The sequence below is a fragment of the Somniosus microcephalus genome, chromosome 4 (assembly GCF_052327205.1).
Source record: "Somniosus microcephalus isolate GS21.2 chromosome 4, FLI_Smic_1.0, whole genome shotgun sequence".
Taxonomy (NCBI): domain Eukaryota; kingdom Metazoa; phylum Chordata; class Chondrichthyes; order Squaliformes; family Somniosidae; genus Somniosus; species Somniosus microcephalus.
In genome coordinates this window covers 226,727,471-226,745,208 of record NC_140990.1, presented here as the reverse complement: position 1 = coordinate 226,745,208, position 17,738 = coordinate 226,727,471, and the positions used below count along the sequence as shown (strand labels likewise).

Here is a 17,738-nt window from a genome sequence, read left to right as displayed (position 1 = left end):
CCTCCCAGAGATGCCGGGGAACATAGGGCCTGATGAAAGGGTGGAACTAAAAGAAATCAGTATTTGTAGGGAAATGGTGTTAGGAAAATTGATGGGACTGAAGGCTGATAAATCCCCAGGGCCTGATAATCTACATCCCAGGGTACTTAAGGAAGTGGCCCTAGAAATAGTAGATGCATTGCTGGTCATCTTCCAGAACTCGATAGACTCTGGAACAGTACCCATGGATTGGAGGGTAGCTAATGTTACCCCACTATTCAAAAAAGGTGGTAGAGAAAAAGCGGGCAATTATAGACCGGTAAGCCTGACGTCGGTAGTGGGGAAAATGCTAGAATCTATTATAAAAGATGTAATAGCAGAGCACTTGGTAAGCAGTGACAGGATCGGACAAAGTCAACATGGATTTACAAATGGTAAATCATGCTTGACTAATCTACTGGAATTTTTTGAGGATGTAACTGGTAAAATAGATAAGGGAGAACCAGTGGATGTGGTGTATTTGGACTTTCAGAAGGCTTTCGATAAGGTCCCACATAAGAGATTAGCGTGCAAAATTAAGCCACATGGGATTGGGGGCAAGGTATTGACTTGGATAGAGAACTGGTTGGTGGACAGAAGGCAGAGAGTTGGAATAAACGGGCCGTTTTCCGAGTGGCAGGCAGTGACTAGTGGGGTACCGCAAGGATCGGTCCTAGGACCCCAGCTGTTCACAATATATATTATTGATCTGGACGAGGGAATTGGATGTAATATCTCCAAATTTGCAGACGACACAAAGCTGGGTGGGAGGGTAAGCTGTGAGGAGGATGTTGAGAAACTCCAGTATGATTTGGACAGATTGGGTGATTGGGCAGAAACATGGCAAATGCACTATAATGTGGATAAATGTGAGGTTATCCACTTTGGTGGCAAAAACAGGAAGGCAGATTATTATTTGAATGGCAATAGATTGGGAGAAGGGGAAGTGCAAAGAGACCTGGGTGTTCTTGTACACCAGTCGCTGAAGGTAAGCATGCAGGTGCAGCAGGCGGTTAAGAAGGCAAATGGTATGTTGGCCTTTGTAGCAAGAGGGTTCGAGTACAGGAACAAGGATGTCTTGCTACAGCTGTACAGGGCCTTGGTGAGACCGCACCTTGAGTATTGTGTGCAGTTTTGGTCGCCTTACCTGAGGAAGGACGTTCTTGCCATGGAAGGAGTACAGCGAAGATTCACCAGGCTGATACCTGGGATGGCAGGAATGACGTATGAGGAGAGATTGTGTCGATTGGGCTTATACTCACTGGAGTTTAGAAGATTGAGAGGGGATCTCATCGAAACCTATAAAATTCTGTCAGGCCTGGACAGACTAGATGCAGGAAGGATGTTTCTGATGGCCGGGGAATCCAGAACCAGGGGTCATCGCCTAAGGATAAGGGGTAAGCCATTTAGGACTGAAATGAGGAATTTCTTCACCCAGAGAGTGGTGAACCTGTGGAATTCTCTGCCACAGAGGGCGGTGGAGGCCAGTTCGTTAAATATATTCAAAAAGGAGTTGGATATATTTCTTAAGGTTAAAGGGATCAAGGGATATGGGGAGAAGGCAGGGACAGGGTACTGAATTTGGATGATCAGCCATGATCTCATTGAATGGCGGAGCAGGCTCGAAGGGCCGAATGGCCTACTCCTGCTCCTATCTTCTATGTTTCTATGTTTCTTTTTCTCTTCACATATCTACAAAAGCTTTTACAGTCAGTTTTTATGTTCCATGCAAGCTTACTCTCACATTCTATTTTCCCCTTCTTAATTAATCCCTTTGTCCTCCTTTGTTGAATCCTAAATTGCTCCCAATCCTCAGGATTATTGCTTTTTCTGGCCAATTTATATGTCCTCTCCGTGGATCTTATGCTATCCCTAATTTCCCTTGTTAGCCACGGTTGAGTCACCTTTTTTGTTTTATTTTTGTGCCAAACCGGGATGAACAAATTCTGTCGTTCATCCATGTGGTCTTTGAATGTTTGCCATTGCCTATCCACCGTCAACCCTTTGAGTGCCATTCCCCAATCAATCCTACCCAACTCGCTCCTCAGACCATCGTAGTTTCCTTTATTTAAATTGAGGACCCTAGTCTCTGAGTCAACTACTTCATTCTCCATCTTAATGAAGAATTCGATCATATTATGATCGCTCCGACCCAAGGGGCCTCGTACAACAAGATTGCTAATGAATCCTTTCTCGTTACATAATACCCAGTCTAAGATGGCCTGATCTCTGGTTCATTCACCAAAGAATGGTGAAGTCAAGCGTAGGTCCCTTGCAGTCAGAATCAGGGGAATTTATAATGGGAACAAAGAAATGGCAGACCAACTAAATACATATTTTGGTTCTGTCTTCACAAAGGCGGACACAAATAACCTCCCAGAGATGCCGGGGAACATAGGGTCTGATGAAACGGAGGAACTGAAAGAAATAAGTATTTGTAGATAAATTGTGTTAGGGAAATTGATGGGATTGAAGGCCGATAAATCCCCAGGGCCTGATAATCTACATCCTAGGGTACTTAAGGAAGTGGCCCTAGAAATAGTAGATGCATTGCTGATCATCTTCCAACATTCGATGGAATCTGGAACAGTACCCATGGATTGGAGGGTAGCTAATGTTACCCCAGTATTCAAAAAAGGTGGTACAGAGAAAACGGGGAATTACAGACCGGTAAGCCTGACATCGGTAGTGGGGAAAATGCTGGAGTCCGTTCTAAAAGATGTAATAGCAGAGCACTTGGAAAACAGTGACAGGATCGGACAAAGTCAACATGGATTTACAAAAGGTAAATCGTGCTTGACTAATCTACTGGAATTTTTTGAGGATGTAACTGGTAAAACAGATAAGGGAGAACCAGTGGATGTGGTGTATCTGGACTTTCAGAAGGCCTTCGATAAGGTCCCGCATAAGAGATTAGCGTGTAAAGTTAAGGCACATGGGATTGGGGGCAAGGTATTGACTTGGATAGAGAACTGGTTGGCAGACAGAAAGCAAAGAGTTGGAATAAATGGGCCCTTTTCCGAGTGGCAGGCAGTGACTAGTGGGGTACCGCAGGGATCGGTCCTTGGACCCCAGCTATTAACAATATATATTAATGATGATCTAGACAAGGGAACTAGATGTAATATCTCCAAATTTGCAGATGACACAAAGCTGGGTGGGTGTGTGTGCTGTGAGGAGGATGTCGAGAAACTCCAGGATGATTTGGACATGTTGGGTGATTGGGCAGAAACATGGCAGATGCAATATAACGTGGATAAATGTGAGGTTGTCCACTTTGGTGGCAAAAACAGGAAGGCAGATTATTATCTAAATGGCAATAGATTGGGAGAAGGGGAAGTGCAACGAGACCTGGGTGTCCTTGTGCACCAGTCGCTGAAGGTAAGCATGCAGGTGCAGCAGGCGGTTAAGAAGGCAAAGGGTATGTTGGCCTTCGTAGCGAGAGGGTTTGAGTACAGGAACAAGGATGTCTTGCTGCAGTTGTACAGGGCCTTGGTGAGACCACATGTTGAGTATTGTGTGAAGTTTTGGTCGCCTTATCTGAGGAAGGATGTTCTTGCCATGGAAGGAGTTCAGCGAACATTCACCAGGCTGATACCTGGGATGGCAGGAATGATGTATGAGGAGAGATTGGGTCGTTTGGGCTGGTACTCGCTGGAGTTTAGAAGAATGAGAGGTGATCTCATTGAAACTTATAAAATTCTGACAGGACTGGACAGACTAGATGCAGGAAGGATGTTCCCGATGGTCGGGGAGTCCAGAACCAGGGGACACAGTCTAAGGATAAAGGGTAGGCCATTTAGGACAGAAATGAGGAGGAATTTCTTCACCCAGAGAGTGGTGAACCTGTGGAACTCTCTACCACAGAGGGCGGTGGAGGCCAGTTCATTAAATATATTCAAGAAGGAGTTGGATATATTTCTTAAGGCTAAAGGGATCAAGGGGTATGGGGAGAAAGCAGGGACCGTGTACTGAATTTGGATGATCAGCCATGATTGCATTGAATGGCGGAGCAGGCTCGAGGGGCCGAATGGCCTACTCCTGCTCCTATCTTCTATGTTTCTATGTTATTCCCTGGTGTCCTAGCCAATATTTATCCCTCAATCAACATCACTAAAGCAGATTATCTGGTTATTATCACATTGCTGTTTGTGGGACCTTGGTGTGTGCAAAATGGCTCCGCATTTCCTACATTACAACAGTGACTACACTTCAAAAAAAAAAAGTACTTAATTGGCTGTAAAGTGTTTTGGGACGTCTGGTGGTTGTGAAAAGCGCTATATAAATGTAGGTCTTTAAAGCTTTCAGTCACATGCTAACTCTCCCATCATGGTTTGCCATCCCTTCCTTTTATTAATTTTTCCCCCTCTAAAGCATTGTATGACATTGCCTACATTAAGGGTGCTATATAAATGCAAATTATTATGAGCACAATACAATTCTTTTTTGCTTTCTGTGTAACATTATTTGATTGCTTCAGTAACATTTTTATATTAGTCATTGTGGACTTTTAATTTTCATTTTTATTGGTGGTGTATCGTAAGTACCAATTTGCCTTATGAGTTTAGTAGTTGTATTCAGTGTACAACACACATAATGTATGATATGTGTGGATCCTGGACTTAGATATGAAAAGGACAAAATAGATGAGCTGAATGGTACTTGCCTTTAGCGACTTTTTCAATTTTTTTTTCTCCTTTTCAAAATACTACTTGGAAACTTAAAACAATGTTTTGCAGATATTTGTTATGTGCATCAGGGGACCTTGTGAAAGTGTATATTACAGCCACAGAGGAATGTGTACATGTCCTGCAAGGACATAACAATCTGGTCACAGGCATTCAGCTTAATCCCAAAAATCATTTGCAGGTAAGACAGTTTTTTGCAATTAATCTTTGGTTACAACACAGTAAAACATTTATGGCACACAGTGTGTATAGTGCAGTATACATGGTACATCATAGTACCGAGTGAGCTTTAAGTCGCTTGAGATGTGGAAGACCCTGGAAATAAATAATAAACTTGCAGAATGGGCATATAATTGGCAAATGAATTTCAACACTGATAAATGTGAGGTATTACATTTTGGTAAGAAAATAAGGAGGTCACATATTACTTGGAAAAATAAGAATCTAAATGGGGTAGAAGAGCAAAGGAATCTCGGAGTAAAAATACACAAATCATTAAAATGTATCGACACAGGTTAACAAGGTCATAAATAAAGCAAACCAAGCGCAAAGGTTTATTTCTAGAGGGAAAGAATTGAAAAGTAGTGAAGTTATGCTAAACTTGTATCGAACCTTAGTTAGACCACACTTGGAGTACTGTGTACAATTCTGGTCGCCATATTATAAAAAGGATATAGAGGCACTGGTGAGGGTGTTAAAAAGATTTACAAGAATGATACCAGAAATGCGAGGGTATACCCTATCAGGAAAGGTTGAACAGGCTGGGACTCTTCTCTTGAAAAGAGACAGCTGAGGGGTGACCTAATAGGGGTCTTTAAAATTATGAAAGATTTCGATAGAGCAGTCACAGAGTGTTTTCATTTGTGGGGAAGAGCAAAACTAGAGGCCATCAATATAAGATTGTCACCAATAAATCAAATAGGGAATTACTGTAAGAAGAAACTTCTTTACCCAAAGAATGGTGAGAATGTGGAACTCGAGCATATGAGGGAGAAGGTAATAAAGGGTTATGCTGATAGAGTTAGCTAAGAAAGGATAGGAGGAGGCTTGAGTGGCGCATAAACACTGGCATAGACTGGTAATCCTATGAAACTGATTCAATATATTGGCCACGGTGTTGTGCCTGCCTGCAAATGAAACACATTCTAACTCGCTGCCCTAACATGGCCAGAGTTCCATAGCCACTTCTAACTCTAGTAAACCTTCCCAACCAAAGACACAAGACTAATTTTGAGGTGATGTGGAAGTTTTATTTTCCTGTGATGAAATAAGCCTAGGGGAAAGATCTGCAGCAAACCCTATCTGACGAGATTTGGGATTCCATATGTGAAGGTAAGCATGCAGGTGCAGCAGGCAGTTAAGAAGGCAAATGGCCTTCGTAGCAAGAGGATTCGAGTACAAGAACAAGGATGTCTTGCTGCAGTTGTACAGGGCCTTGGTGAGACCACACCTTGAGTATTGTGTGCAGTTTTGGTCACCTTACCTGAGGAAGGACGTTCTTGCCATGGAGGGAGTGCAGTGAAGATTCACGAGGCTGATACCTGGGATGGCAGGAATGACGTACGAGGAGAGATTGTGTCAATTGGGCTTATACTCACTGGAGTTTAGAAGATTGAGAGGGGATCTCATCGAAACCTATAAAATTCTGTCAGGTCTGGACAGACTAGATGCAGGAAGGATGTTTCTGATGGCCGGGGAGTCCAGAACCAGGGGTCATAGTCTAAGGATAAGGGGTAAGCCATTTAGGACTGAAATGAGGAGGAATTTCTTCACCCAGAGAGTGGTGAACCTGTGGAATTCTCTGCCACAGAGGGCGGTGGAGGCCAGTTCATTAAATATATTCAAGAAAGAGTTGGATATATTTCTTGAGGCTAAAGGGATCAAGGGATATGGGGAGAAGGCAGGGACAGGGTACTGAATTTGGATGATCAGCCATGATCTCATTGAATGGCGGAGCAGGCTCGAAGGGCCGAATGGCCTACTCCTGCTCCTATCTTCTATGTTTCTATGAAGCGCAGTGACACTCGTCGTGCAGCTCTGACACCATTTGTGCCTCGCGTCCCCATCACCTGTGGGCTTCAAACATTTTGCTGCTCCATGTGCATCTAGCCTCCATAACAACGTGCCCTACCATAGACTTTTAACCAAGGTGGGATTCAGTGGTATTTCTTTTCCTTCTCTTGCTCTTCAGAAAAAGAGGGCAAAGTGATCCCAGCTTTCATACAACAAATGAAAGTCCCTGCTAAAAATTAGAACCAGTACAACTATTGGTTCTGTCGTTCTTTTTCTCCTTTTCGTGCAGGATAATGACCGTCATTTGGTTCAAAGTTTAAGTAAGCATAAAACTTAGACAGTATACCTTTTGTGGAGATTAACTGCAGTGAAAAGCTTTTTAAAATTGCTACTGCTGATTCAGTTATTTGTTCACAGCTGTACTCTATCTCATTGGATGGTACAATTAAACTTTGGGACTTCACAGATGGAATCTTAATAAAAGTAAGTGGTGCTGTACTTTGAAACATAGACTAAAGAATCATGTTTTTTTTTAACAATGCATAGTAACTTTGTTTTTCCTCTGCAGACTTTTGTAGTGGGTTTAAAACTGCTTGCCCTATACACGTCTGCTGCTGATGAGAAGTCCATCTTTGCTATTGTTCCAAAAGTGATTAAAGCTTCAGGTAACAAAAAAAGTTTGCAAATTATTTCTGAAACCTAATTTAGTGAAGGTTATCCTTTGCCAACATTGCATTATATGTGCAGCTAAAAATAGAAAAAAGTACAAAGATATAAGACCCTGAATAGCTGATTTAACACTAATATAATCCAGCTTTTATGTTTTAGTGTTCATTGCATAATATCATCACTGTACATTGGTCAAACTTCCCTCCATTTTGTAGCTGATATCTTGTAGAAGTTTGGTATGTACAGGAAGCCTATTAGTTTTGAGCCTCTAAATCTGCCTATAATTATTAATTTTTTTAGCAACCAATTTAAACTACATTCATTTTTTTTCTCTGATCAAGTACAATTTTAGATTTTGACTCTGGTTGCAAATGTTTTTTTAAATTTTTGGTAGTCAGTGGGATGTTTTTGAAGGTAAGCATTTGTGTAAAGTAGAATTGGAAGGTTCCCCTTAAATGTTGTACCTACTAACGTCTGTAACCGTGCTTTGCAATCTGTTGTTCCCCAGAGAGATTTCAGCTGGTGTCCATCAGACTGCCCAAGTCAACTGCCCAAGATGTTAAAGTTGAAGCAACCAACCTGTCTGTCATTTTGTATGATGTATGTCAGTCACCAAAATCAATAGCTTTTGGCAGAGAGGTAGGACTTGTTGATTGTCCAGCTTTAAAAAAAAAAAAAAAAAACTTTTATACATTTTATTTAAAACTTTCTTCCTCAAAATTGTAAATAATTTATGAATATGAAATACGATTTCTGACTCACATTGATTCAAGTAGTAATACGTTTATACAGTAACGTTTGCGTTAATTGTAAAGTACTTCCCTGTATAATTTTTATTTGAGGGGGAAAGAAAGTCCAAGTATAATTTATGAAACAGCGATTTACTTGTACTTCTCGCAATCTAGTATACTGTATTCGCTGCTCACGATGCGGTCTCCTCTACATTGGGGAGACCAAACGCAGATTGGGTGACCGCTTTGCGGAACACCTCCGTTCAGTCCGTAAGGGTGACCCTGAGCTTCCGGTCGCCTGTCATTTCAATTCACCGCTCCATTCCCACTCGGACCTCACCGTCCTTGGCCTCTTGTACTGTTCCACGGAAGCTCAACGTAAACTCGAGGAACAGCACCTCATCTTCCGATTAGGCACTCTGCAGCCTTCCGGTCTCAATATTGAGTTCAACAATTTCAGATCATAACCTCGGCCCCTATTTCATTTTCACTTATATTTTTCCACTCCTTTCCTTTCCCCCCCCCCTTTCCTTTTGTTTCTCTCTCACACCTGGCAGCTATCTTTTGCCCTGCCAGTACACTTTACACCTAATCACAGCCTATTACCATCTCGTCTAGCTTCTAATCTCTTTTACTTCTTTTGGTTCTTTTATTCTTTTGTCCGATCGCAGCCCTGCCTTCGATCCAGTTCCTTTTCTCTCCAGTTTTGAAGAAGGGTCAAACCCGAAACGTCAACTCAAATTTCTCTCCACGGATGTTGCCTGACTTGCTGAGTTTTTCCAGCATTTTCTGTTGTTATTTATAATTTATGTTGCATTTGTTTACTCCAGAGTTGCTTAATTACAAGTGATATTTATATACAGCGTAAAGTTTTATCCAATAAAATGTTAACTTGCGGGTGAAATACAAGACAACAGTTTCTGTGGGGGGGGGGGGGGCGAAGAAAAGCTCTGTAAAAGTTACATTGTAGAAAACAGCTATGTTACTGGCACTTCATCTAACTTTGACAGTAAATGATTTGAACAAAAATGATTTGGATATATAATGAGCAAGTTAACCTTTTTAATGAATAAATTATATTAAAATATCAATCATACAGCTCTAAACTAATTGTGCATAATTGGTTTAAGTTTACATTTTTTTGTAGTGCATCCATGTGTAAAATACAATTTCTTTATATGTTACCTTTTTAAAAAAAAAAATTGTTGAGTGTTTTATTTTCAATTGTATTAACAGGGTGTATATGTTGCTTCAGTTAATGACCTTGAGCTGCGTGTGTTTTTCATCAAAAAGCAAAAGCATTACAGGTAATCTTTGGTTGAAATGTTACTTTGATTTTCTCTGCATACTATTTTCATCATGTCAGACTAACTCACAAAACAGTATGTTTACAACCAACGAAACAGCGTAATAATCCTGCTTTATTTTATATTTGAAGGTTTCCCTTGAGTGCCAAAGATCAGAAAGGAGCTAATAATGTATTCACCTGTATAGCCTGTCACCCAAAAGAAGACTGTATAGCAACAGGTCACAAAGATGGCAAAATCCGGCTCTGGTATGGTATTCTGTCGTCTTGCTTCTGGAGTTTGAGTTCATTCACCTTTGATAGACCACTTGTAACTAGTTTTATTTGGTTTCCACCATGCGGAAAAGCCTTTCTCTGTGTATAATGAAATCGGAAAGCCCATTTACGATTTTGTTATGCTTAGCACACAGAGCAATTCTTCCCTGCCCCATCTCCCCTTGTGCATCAGCTAAAGTACATGTAATAAAAATGAATTTAAAATGAGTGTGATGCTTTCTGATCTTGGTTTTTTCATAAAATCTAGATTTAATGAACCAGCTTACAATTTGGGATGTATGTAAGTTGTATGTAAGCTTGAAAACTAGGCTTTGATCGTTATGAATAGTGTTAAATGATATTGAAGTTGAAATCCTTGTAAATATGACTTCTCCCCTCTCATGCAAAATGCTGGAGTCCATCATTAAGGATGAAATAGCGGAGCACTTAGCAAATGGGGACAGGATAGGACAGAGTCAACATGGATTTACAAAGGGTAAATCGTGCTTGACTAATCTATTGGAATTTTTTGAGGGAGTAACTGGTAGAATAGATGGGGGAGAGCCAGTAGATGTGGTGTACCTGGACTTCCAAAAGGCCTTCGATAAGGTCCCACATAAAAGATTAGCATGGAAAATTGAGGCTCATGGGATAAAGGGGAAAGTTTTGGCGTGGATAGGGAACTGGCTGTCAGATAGAAAACAGAGAGTTGGAATAAACGGCTCATTTTCTGAATGGCAGGCAGTAACAAGTGGGGTACCACAGGGATCTGTCCTGGGCCCCCAGCTGTTCACAATTTACATTAATGACCTGGATCAGGGAGTCGGATGCAGCATTTCCAAATTTGCAGACGACACTAAACTAGGAGGGGGGGTGGGCTCAGAGGAAGAGACCAGGAAGCTCCAGAGCGATTTGGACAGACTGGGCGATTGGGCGGATAAATGGCAGATGCACTATAATGTGGACAAGTGCGAAGTTATCCACCTTGGGTGCAGGAACGGGAGGGCAAATTATTATTTAAATGGCAATAGATTGGGAGAGGGGGAAGTACAGAGAGACCTGGGTGTTCTTGTACACCAGTCACTGAAGGCGAGCATGCAGGTGCAACAGGCGGTCAAGAAGGCAAACGGTATGCTGGCCTTCATAGCAAAAGGGTTAGAATACAGGAACAGGGATACCTTGCTGCAGCTGTACAGGGCACTGGTGAGACCACACCTCGAGTACTGTGTACAGTTTTGGTCGCCTCATCTGAGGAAGGATGTTCTTGCCATGGAGGGGTGCAGCGGCGATTCACCAGGCTGATACCAGGAATGGCGGGAATGACCTATGAGGAGAGACTATGTAGTTTAGGGATGTACACACTGGAGTTTAGAAGATTGAGAGGGGACCTCATAGAAGTGTATAAAATTCTGACAGGTCTAGACAGACTGGATGCAGAAGGAATGTTTCCCTTGGCGGGTGAGAACAGAACTAGAGGACATAATTTAAGGATAAGGGCTAAACCATTTAGGACAGAGATGAGGGGGAATTTCTTCACTCAGAGAGTGGTGAACCTGTGGAACTCATTGCCACAGAGGGCAGTGTACGCCAGCTCATTAAATATATTTAAGAGGGAATTAGATATATTTCTACGGGCAAAAGGGGTTAAGGGTTACGGAGAGAAGGCGGGGACGGGATACTGAATTAAAGGATCAGCCATGATCTCATCGAATGGCGGAGCAGGCACGAAGGGCCGAATGGCCTACTCCTGCTCCTATCTTCTATGTATCTATGTATGTTCTACTTTAACTTGGAGAGCACTTTAAAGAAATACTTCTGAGTAAGGTTTTAAAATGACCATTGGAATTCATTCTAACTCTTCCTGCCCCCCCGATGCAAATATTTCATACTATACAGTACCTCATTATTTTGTAACTGCTGGAATGTAGAGTGCATAGTTATAAAAATCACAGTTTGCTGAGAAAATTCCTATGTACAAATTTCTGTTTGACTGTTTTATAAAGTAGACATAGTCAACAATAAAAGCTACAAGGATCTACATAGCAAAAAAATGCTCCATTACTTTCAATAAGAAAAAGGAGTGCTAGGGGACTAAGGTAGACAAGTATTAAAATGTCACAACTAACTGTCCAAATCTAGAAACCATGGTTCCAGGCATAGCCTCTCAAATACTTTTTAACATGAAAATATCATAAATAATTAAAAGAAAAATTCAGGAGATTTTCTTTAAGTCTGCAGCCTTGACTGAGATCAGATAGTTCAGCACAGACTAGAAATCTAACCTGGGACGTTCTGGTCTATATAACGTACCATAAAGGCATACTGGTCATCAGGGCAGCTGAATTAAAATGGGCCACAATGCTACTGAAGTGAATGAAGAGTAACCAAGATGTTTTTAATGACTAGGGCCTAGAAATTCAGTGCCCTCAGCACCGATTTTGCGGCGCTAGAGGGCCTAGCGCTGCAATTGGCGCCGGTTTCTAAATTGCCTGGGGCCCTTCCGCGGCGGTAGACCGGTAGCGCTGCGCCGGCACCGATGACGTCATCGGTTGTGCGCAGCGTCCCGGTTGCCGTGGTAACCCGGCCCCAAGCCGAAATTCAGTTGCGGCCGCCTCGCCAGTGGCAGCCGCAACTAAGACTCCGGCAAACGAGTGCTGCCGGAGTCTGCGCCGGCGCTTTAAGGAGGCGCGGCGGCCGGCCGCTTTCCCGCCGGCCGCCTGCCCGCAGCTCCCTCCCCGGACTTCTCCCCCCCCCCCCCCCCCCCCCCCCGGAACAGATGCAAGCCCGGCACTTGTCCGAGGTGCCGGCTCATTTTTGAGGAGATTTGCGCGGGCCGCGGCCGGGTGCAGGCAGCTCCTCCTTAACGGAAGGAGGAGGCCTGCACTTCCCCAGCCTGCCGCACCGCATCGGGTGCCGCAGCGCCGGAATTGCGGCGCGAAACGGCAGTTAGCGCCCTTTTCCAGGCGCTAAGACCCTTCAGTAGCGCCGGCAGCCGTTTGGGCGCGGCGCCACTGAATTTTTGGCGCGCGCAGGGGACTTAGCGCCGGCACTAATTTCCGGCGCTAAAGCCCTGGCTAAGCCAAAACCCAATTCCTAGGCCTATATTATGAAACACTGAGGAGTTATCCATAAAAACAATGTTGCTGTTTTGTGATACATTGTTACCACATACCTAACTATTCCTGTTTCAAAATGTCATTGAAAGTTTTTAATTGTCATTGTTTGGTATGAAAGTTTAACTGAGTGGAAAATTAGATTCCAGCTTTTGAAACGGTGAGGAGAGTTTCTAGACCTCACTTGAAGCTGTATTATAATTCACAGGAGGAACTTTAATCACAAAAGGGAGTACACCTACTCAGCACAGCACTGGCACTACGAAGCAGTCAATGATCTGATCTTCTCAGCAGAAGGTAGGGGAAAAACATAGTTTGATATCTAACCTGACAGACCCTGGAGTGGAACACATTATCTGTTTTTCTTTTTACATTATTATGGTTCACGGCAAGTTTTGAAAGTTTATTTTTTAGCTCATTATCAAAGTAAATTGACTGCATTATTTGCAGATGGTACTTTTTAAAACTTAACCCCATCAATAAAAAGCAGATGGGGTATCAAATAGGACTTTGTGTTTGAAAACTGAAATGAATTCAGTGCTGCATTTGAAATGGTAAGCAGAACTGCAGATACTGCTGAACAGTTGCTGCGATAGTCTCAAACCATCAACAGATACTGTCACGAAAATCTTTTATGTTTTTACCAATGAAGATTGTTGCATACTTCTGAACTCAAGTATGAAAGGATAATATCCAGCCTCAATGGATGATGTAACAGTACAATTAAAATCAACTATTTAAAAAAAATGACTCATCTGAAACTATTATTTTGCATGTTTTTAATACAATTTATGGGGGCGTACCAGAATGAATAATAATTTGCCATCTTGTATAATCCTGCTGGTGGTGTATCAGAAATTTATGAGATGAGGTTTGGATTTTTTTTCTAGTTTGCAGAGTTTTTTTGGGGGGTTGGGACAATTTGTTGCATTGAGATTTTGCAGTGGCTGCTATTTGTAAACGGCTGTAAAAAGAAAAATGTTCTCAGCTGATCAGTTTTCTGTTGCTTTTATTTTTTAACAGGCACTTATTTGCTGAGTGGTGGAGTAGAGTCTGTACTGGTCCAGTGGCGATATGGATCCGAAACAAAGAAAGGCTTCCTGCCTCGTCTTGGGGCAGCCATTGAACATATTACAACCTCGCCTGATGGTGGCTTGCATTGTACATCTCACAGTGATAATAGTAAGAGTTGGAGATTTCTGTAGGAGCCTTTGTGTTTTAGAAGAAAACTTGAGAGTTTATATTATGCTTTTATATTTCTTATAACATTAACCAATGAACTTTCAAAGTTCACACACCCTTCACTTTACTAGCTTTTAAAATGGTAGTACCAGCATTTGATGTGCTGAGTTCCTGTTTGTTCCGTTGGGTAAAGGTTTGTCTGTCTGACTAGCATTACACTTTACTGGTTAGTTTTAGTTGTATACTTCTATCAAATAACTGTGATTATGCTAAGTACTTTGGGACGTCAGGATGTGATATGGTGCTGTATAATTGTAAACTTTCTATAACTGGATGTAACGCTCCACTTAATTTATAATCCATCCTGTATAAGTTCTTCAAACTAGGTCACTTATCTTTTAAATTTAAACATTATTTGTAGTCTTCTGCTTTTATGTTAATCTAACCGGTCAAATGGATTTTTGAACGTCCAAAGCAAATTGAGATTCATTTGAAGAGTAGATTAACTCTGGGACGTTGGGTGAGAAATCTGAATTTTGAATGCTAGTCCCTAATGAGAGAGAATTTGCCTTTTATAATTTTACTAGTAGAGAAGTGTAAATGCTTCTGGATTAGAAAGAAAAAGTCAAGTCAGTGAAGGAGCAATTACATAATCCAGGTCTCAACATCTAAATTCTCACCACCTCCTTAATGATGCCTTCCTCTTTGTTTTAACAGAAAGCATTAAAAATGGTCACCTGTATGCTACTGTCCTCTGGTAATTGTTTTACTTTAATGTGTGGTGTTTTTTTCTCCAGTAACTACCTAGGACAATGGCAGCCATATTTGAACTACATAAATGTGGCTCTGAGCATAAACCGTGTCAGAGACACATTTTTTCAATGATTATATATCATTCATGTACAGGTAGAAAAGTTAGTAGAATATGTACCTTCACAAACTGGTGGAAACCTGACTCCTTTTCAATTTCTGTCCACAAAATGTCATGTGTTTGAATTCTACTACTCCGTTCTTCCTGCTAAAGATACAATCTACATTGGAGTATTAATACTGTTGTACTCCCAAGCCTAATAATGGCTTTAGGTTTCAACACTGTCATGGATCAGTTACTTTGCAGCTTGTGTCCTGACTCTTGCAGTGATGTTCTTCTGTGTAGCTCCGTTGTGTCAACTAGGGTATACTGGCGGTAATTAGTGAATATTCTGGTTTCCTTCAGAACTCGGAGTGCCACTGCATGTGTTTAGAGCTGTGCACGCTAAATATTGTGTTCTGTGCCATATACATATTACAAGCACACTTTCCTCGGGTCAAACAAGCCAGTTAGTAATGAGAGACTGCAATAGGGAGGGAAATCTACAAAGGTTTGGGTCCCAATTCTACTGAATTTGAATCAATGCCAGTGTGAAGCCCACCCCCTAATTTGGAACTTCTAATTCGGGTTCATTTCTTCACTGCCAACCCTCTCCTTAAACCCCTCACCCTTGCCTTCTCCACCATCACCTCCGATAGCAGGTGCAAGGAGCTTGTGGAATTCACCTAAGATTGAGATCATCCCTTCATATGCCTCTTTTAGTTCTCCCCCTTTCCCTTACTCAACAAGCCAAACCCCTGTTCCCCTTTGCATGAACCTCCTTTTCTCTAGTTTCTCACCCATCTCTCCTCATGCCCTCTCCAAGCTCATTTTGTTCCTAAGACCCACCTCCTGCTCCCTTGACGCCATTCCCACTGAATTACTGACCACCCAACTTCTGTTCCTTGCCCCTTGCCAGCTGACACTGCAAATGGTTCGCTCCAATACTCTGCCCCTCCCATTCAAAATCTGCCCGCATCACCCCACCCTCAACCCCTCTGTCCTTGCAGAATACCACCCCAGTTCAAACCTTTCTATCTTCTCCAAAGTTCTTGACTATGTTATTGTCTCTCAAATCCATGCCCATCTTTCCCACAACTCCTTGTTTGAATCGGGTTTCCGCCCGGCTACAGCACTAAAACTGCCCTAACCAAAGTCACAAGTTACACCCTCTGACTGACGGTGGTGCATTATCCCTCCTCGTTCTCCTCAACCTCTGCAGCATTTCACATGGTCACCTATACTTTTAGCTGGTTCATGATCCTCATTCCTGAAAAAACCTATTGGTATATCTTTCATTGCTGTGTGTGTGTAATGATCATTTTGGAAGTCAGAACTTGTTCATATCTTAATGCCTCCTGATTTGGCCATTCAGAGATAGTGTTTTTCCTGTAATTTTAGAATCATAGAATAGTACAGTGCAGAAGGAAGCCATTCGGCCCATCGAGTCTGCACCGACTCTCTTGAAGAGCAATCCAGTTAGTACCACTCCCCTGCTTTTTCTCTATATCCCTGCAATTTTTTCTCCTTGCCCTTAACAAATCTATGCTGGCTCTCCTTTATTAGTCCATGCTTGCCCAAGTGGCTGTTAATTTTCTCCCAGATTATTGTTTCTAAAAGCTTCCCCACCACTGATAAACTGAGTGGCCTGTAATTCCCAGGTTTATCCTTCTCCCCTTTTTTGAACAAGGGTGGAACATTTGCAGTCCTTTGGCACCACCCCTGTATCTAAGGGGGATTGGAGATTGTGGCCAGGTCCTCCGCAATTTCTACCCTTCCCTCAGCAACCTAGGATGCATCCTGTCTGGACCGGGTGACTTATCAACACTGCTACCCTTCCTTACTTTCCTATCTTTCCTGAATACCTTGTACCCAGGAATATTAACCGTCCAATCCTCCCCTTTTTTGAGCCATCTCTCTGTTATTACCACTACATCATATTCCCACGTGGCTATTTGCGCCTGCAGCTCACCAACCTTATTAACCACACTTTGCATTTACATACATGCACTCCAAACCTAACTTAGACCTCTTGTATTTTCTCTGATCCCACCTAATTCTGTATTATTTCTAACTCTAACTATCTCTCCCAGTCCTCTGTGCACCTTGTTTCTACTTTTCAATGCAACATCTTGATTTTTCTTTCAGAAATAATAATCATCCAAAGCGGCCTGCACATTTCTGCTATAATTCAGGGTTTGGTTAAAGGTACGTATCTGAATCAGATTTTTTGGATGAGCTGTTTGTATTGTAATTTCATTGGCACTTGATTGTTGATTTTTTGTTTTTCTTTTTGGTCCTTTTCCAGGTCAGCGGGTTATGACTGGTTTAATGGTTGATCCAAGAAGCAAAGCTCTGGTTCTAAATGGGAAACCAGGTCATTTGCAGTTTTATTCACTTCAGAGTGACAAGCAGTTATACAATGTAAGTGCATGCAATTATTTGCAATTTGCAACTATTTCAGTGTTTTAAAAAAAACATACTGCCACATATTAAGTGAAATTTGCTCCCGTAGCCTCATTTGTCCTGTATATATAAATTTAATGTAACAAAATCCCATGGCTTTGTTTCCTGACTTGCTGTTTGTAGGTTTGTGCTGTGAAGAATGGCTGTTATGTTTGCGTATCAAGTCACTGTATTTCAAAGTAATTCTTTTGTGTGATGCATTTTAGACCTTTTTTAAGGGTTACGATAATGTGACAATTCCAAGCCTTATTTTCAAGTCAAACAATGGTGTCACGTTTATGATTTGTTCATAAAATTCTGTGTTCTGAAACAGAAACTGCATAATGTACTTTATTTTGCCTGAATATACTTGGCGTAGGGATCATAGTTTAGAGCAGTACCTGTTAGGCTAAAATATGACAAATTAAATGTTGTTTTTTCATTAGTGCTTTTGTTGAGCAGTGCTTA

At 41.8% G+C, this 17,738-nt stretch overlaps 1 protein-coding gene across 1 annotated transcript in view; it reads left to right on the top strand.

Moving 5' to 3' along the window:
- Positions 1-17,738, top strand: part of wdr75 (WD repeat domain 75) — a 51,500-nt gene that overhangs the window by 8,876 nt on the left and 24,886 nt on the right. Inside the window, exons 2-11 of the mRNA XM_085985894.1 lie at positions 4,758-4,887; positions 7,137-7,202; positions 7,288-7,384; positions 7,897-8,027; positions 9,356-9,426; positions 9,558-9,674; positions 13,002-13,090; positions 13,817-13,975; positions 16,974-17,033; positions 17,134-17,249. Coding sequence (XP_085842020.1) covers positions 4,758-4,887; positions 7,137-7,202; positions 7,288-7,384; positions 7,897-8,027; positions 9,356-9,426; positions 9,558-9,674; positions 13,002-13,090; positions 13,817-13,975; positions 16,974-17,033; positions 17,134-17,249 — 1,036 coding nt within the window. The remainder of the gene's footprint in view (positions 1-4,757; positions 4,888-7,136; positions 7,203-7,287; positions 7,385-7,896; positions 8,028-9,355; positions 9,427-9,557; positions 9,675-13,001; positions 13,091-13,816; positions 13,976-16,973; positions 17,034-17,133; positions 17,250-17,738) is intronic.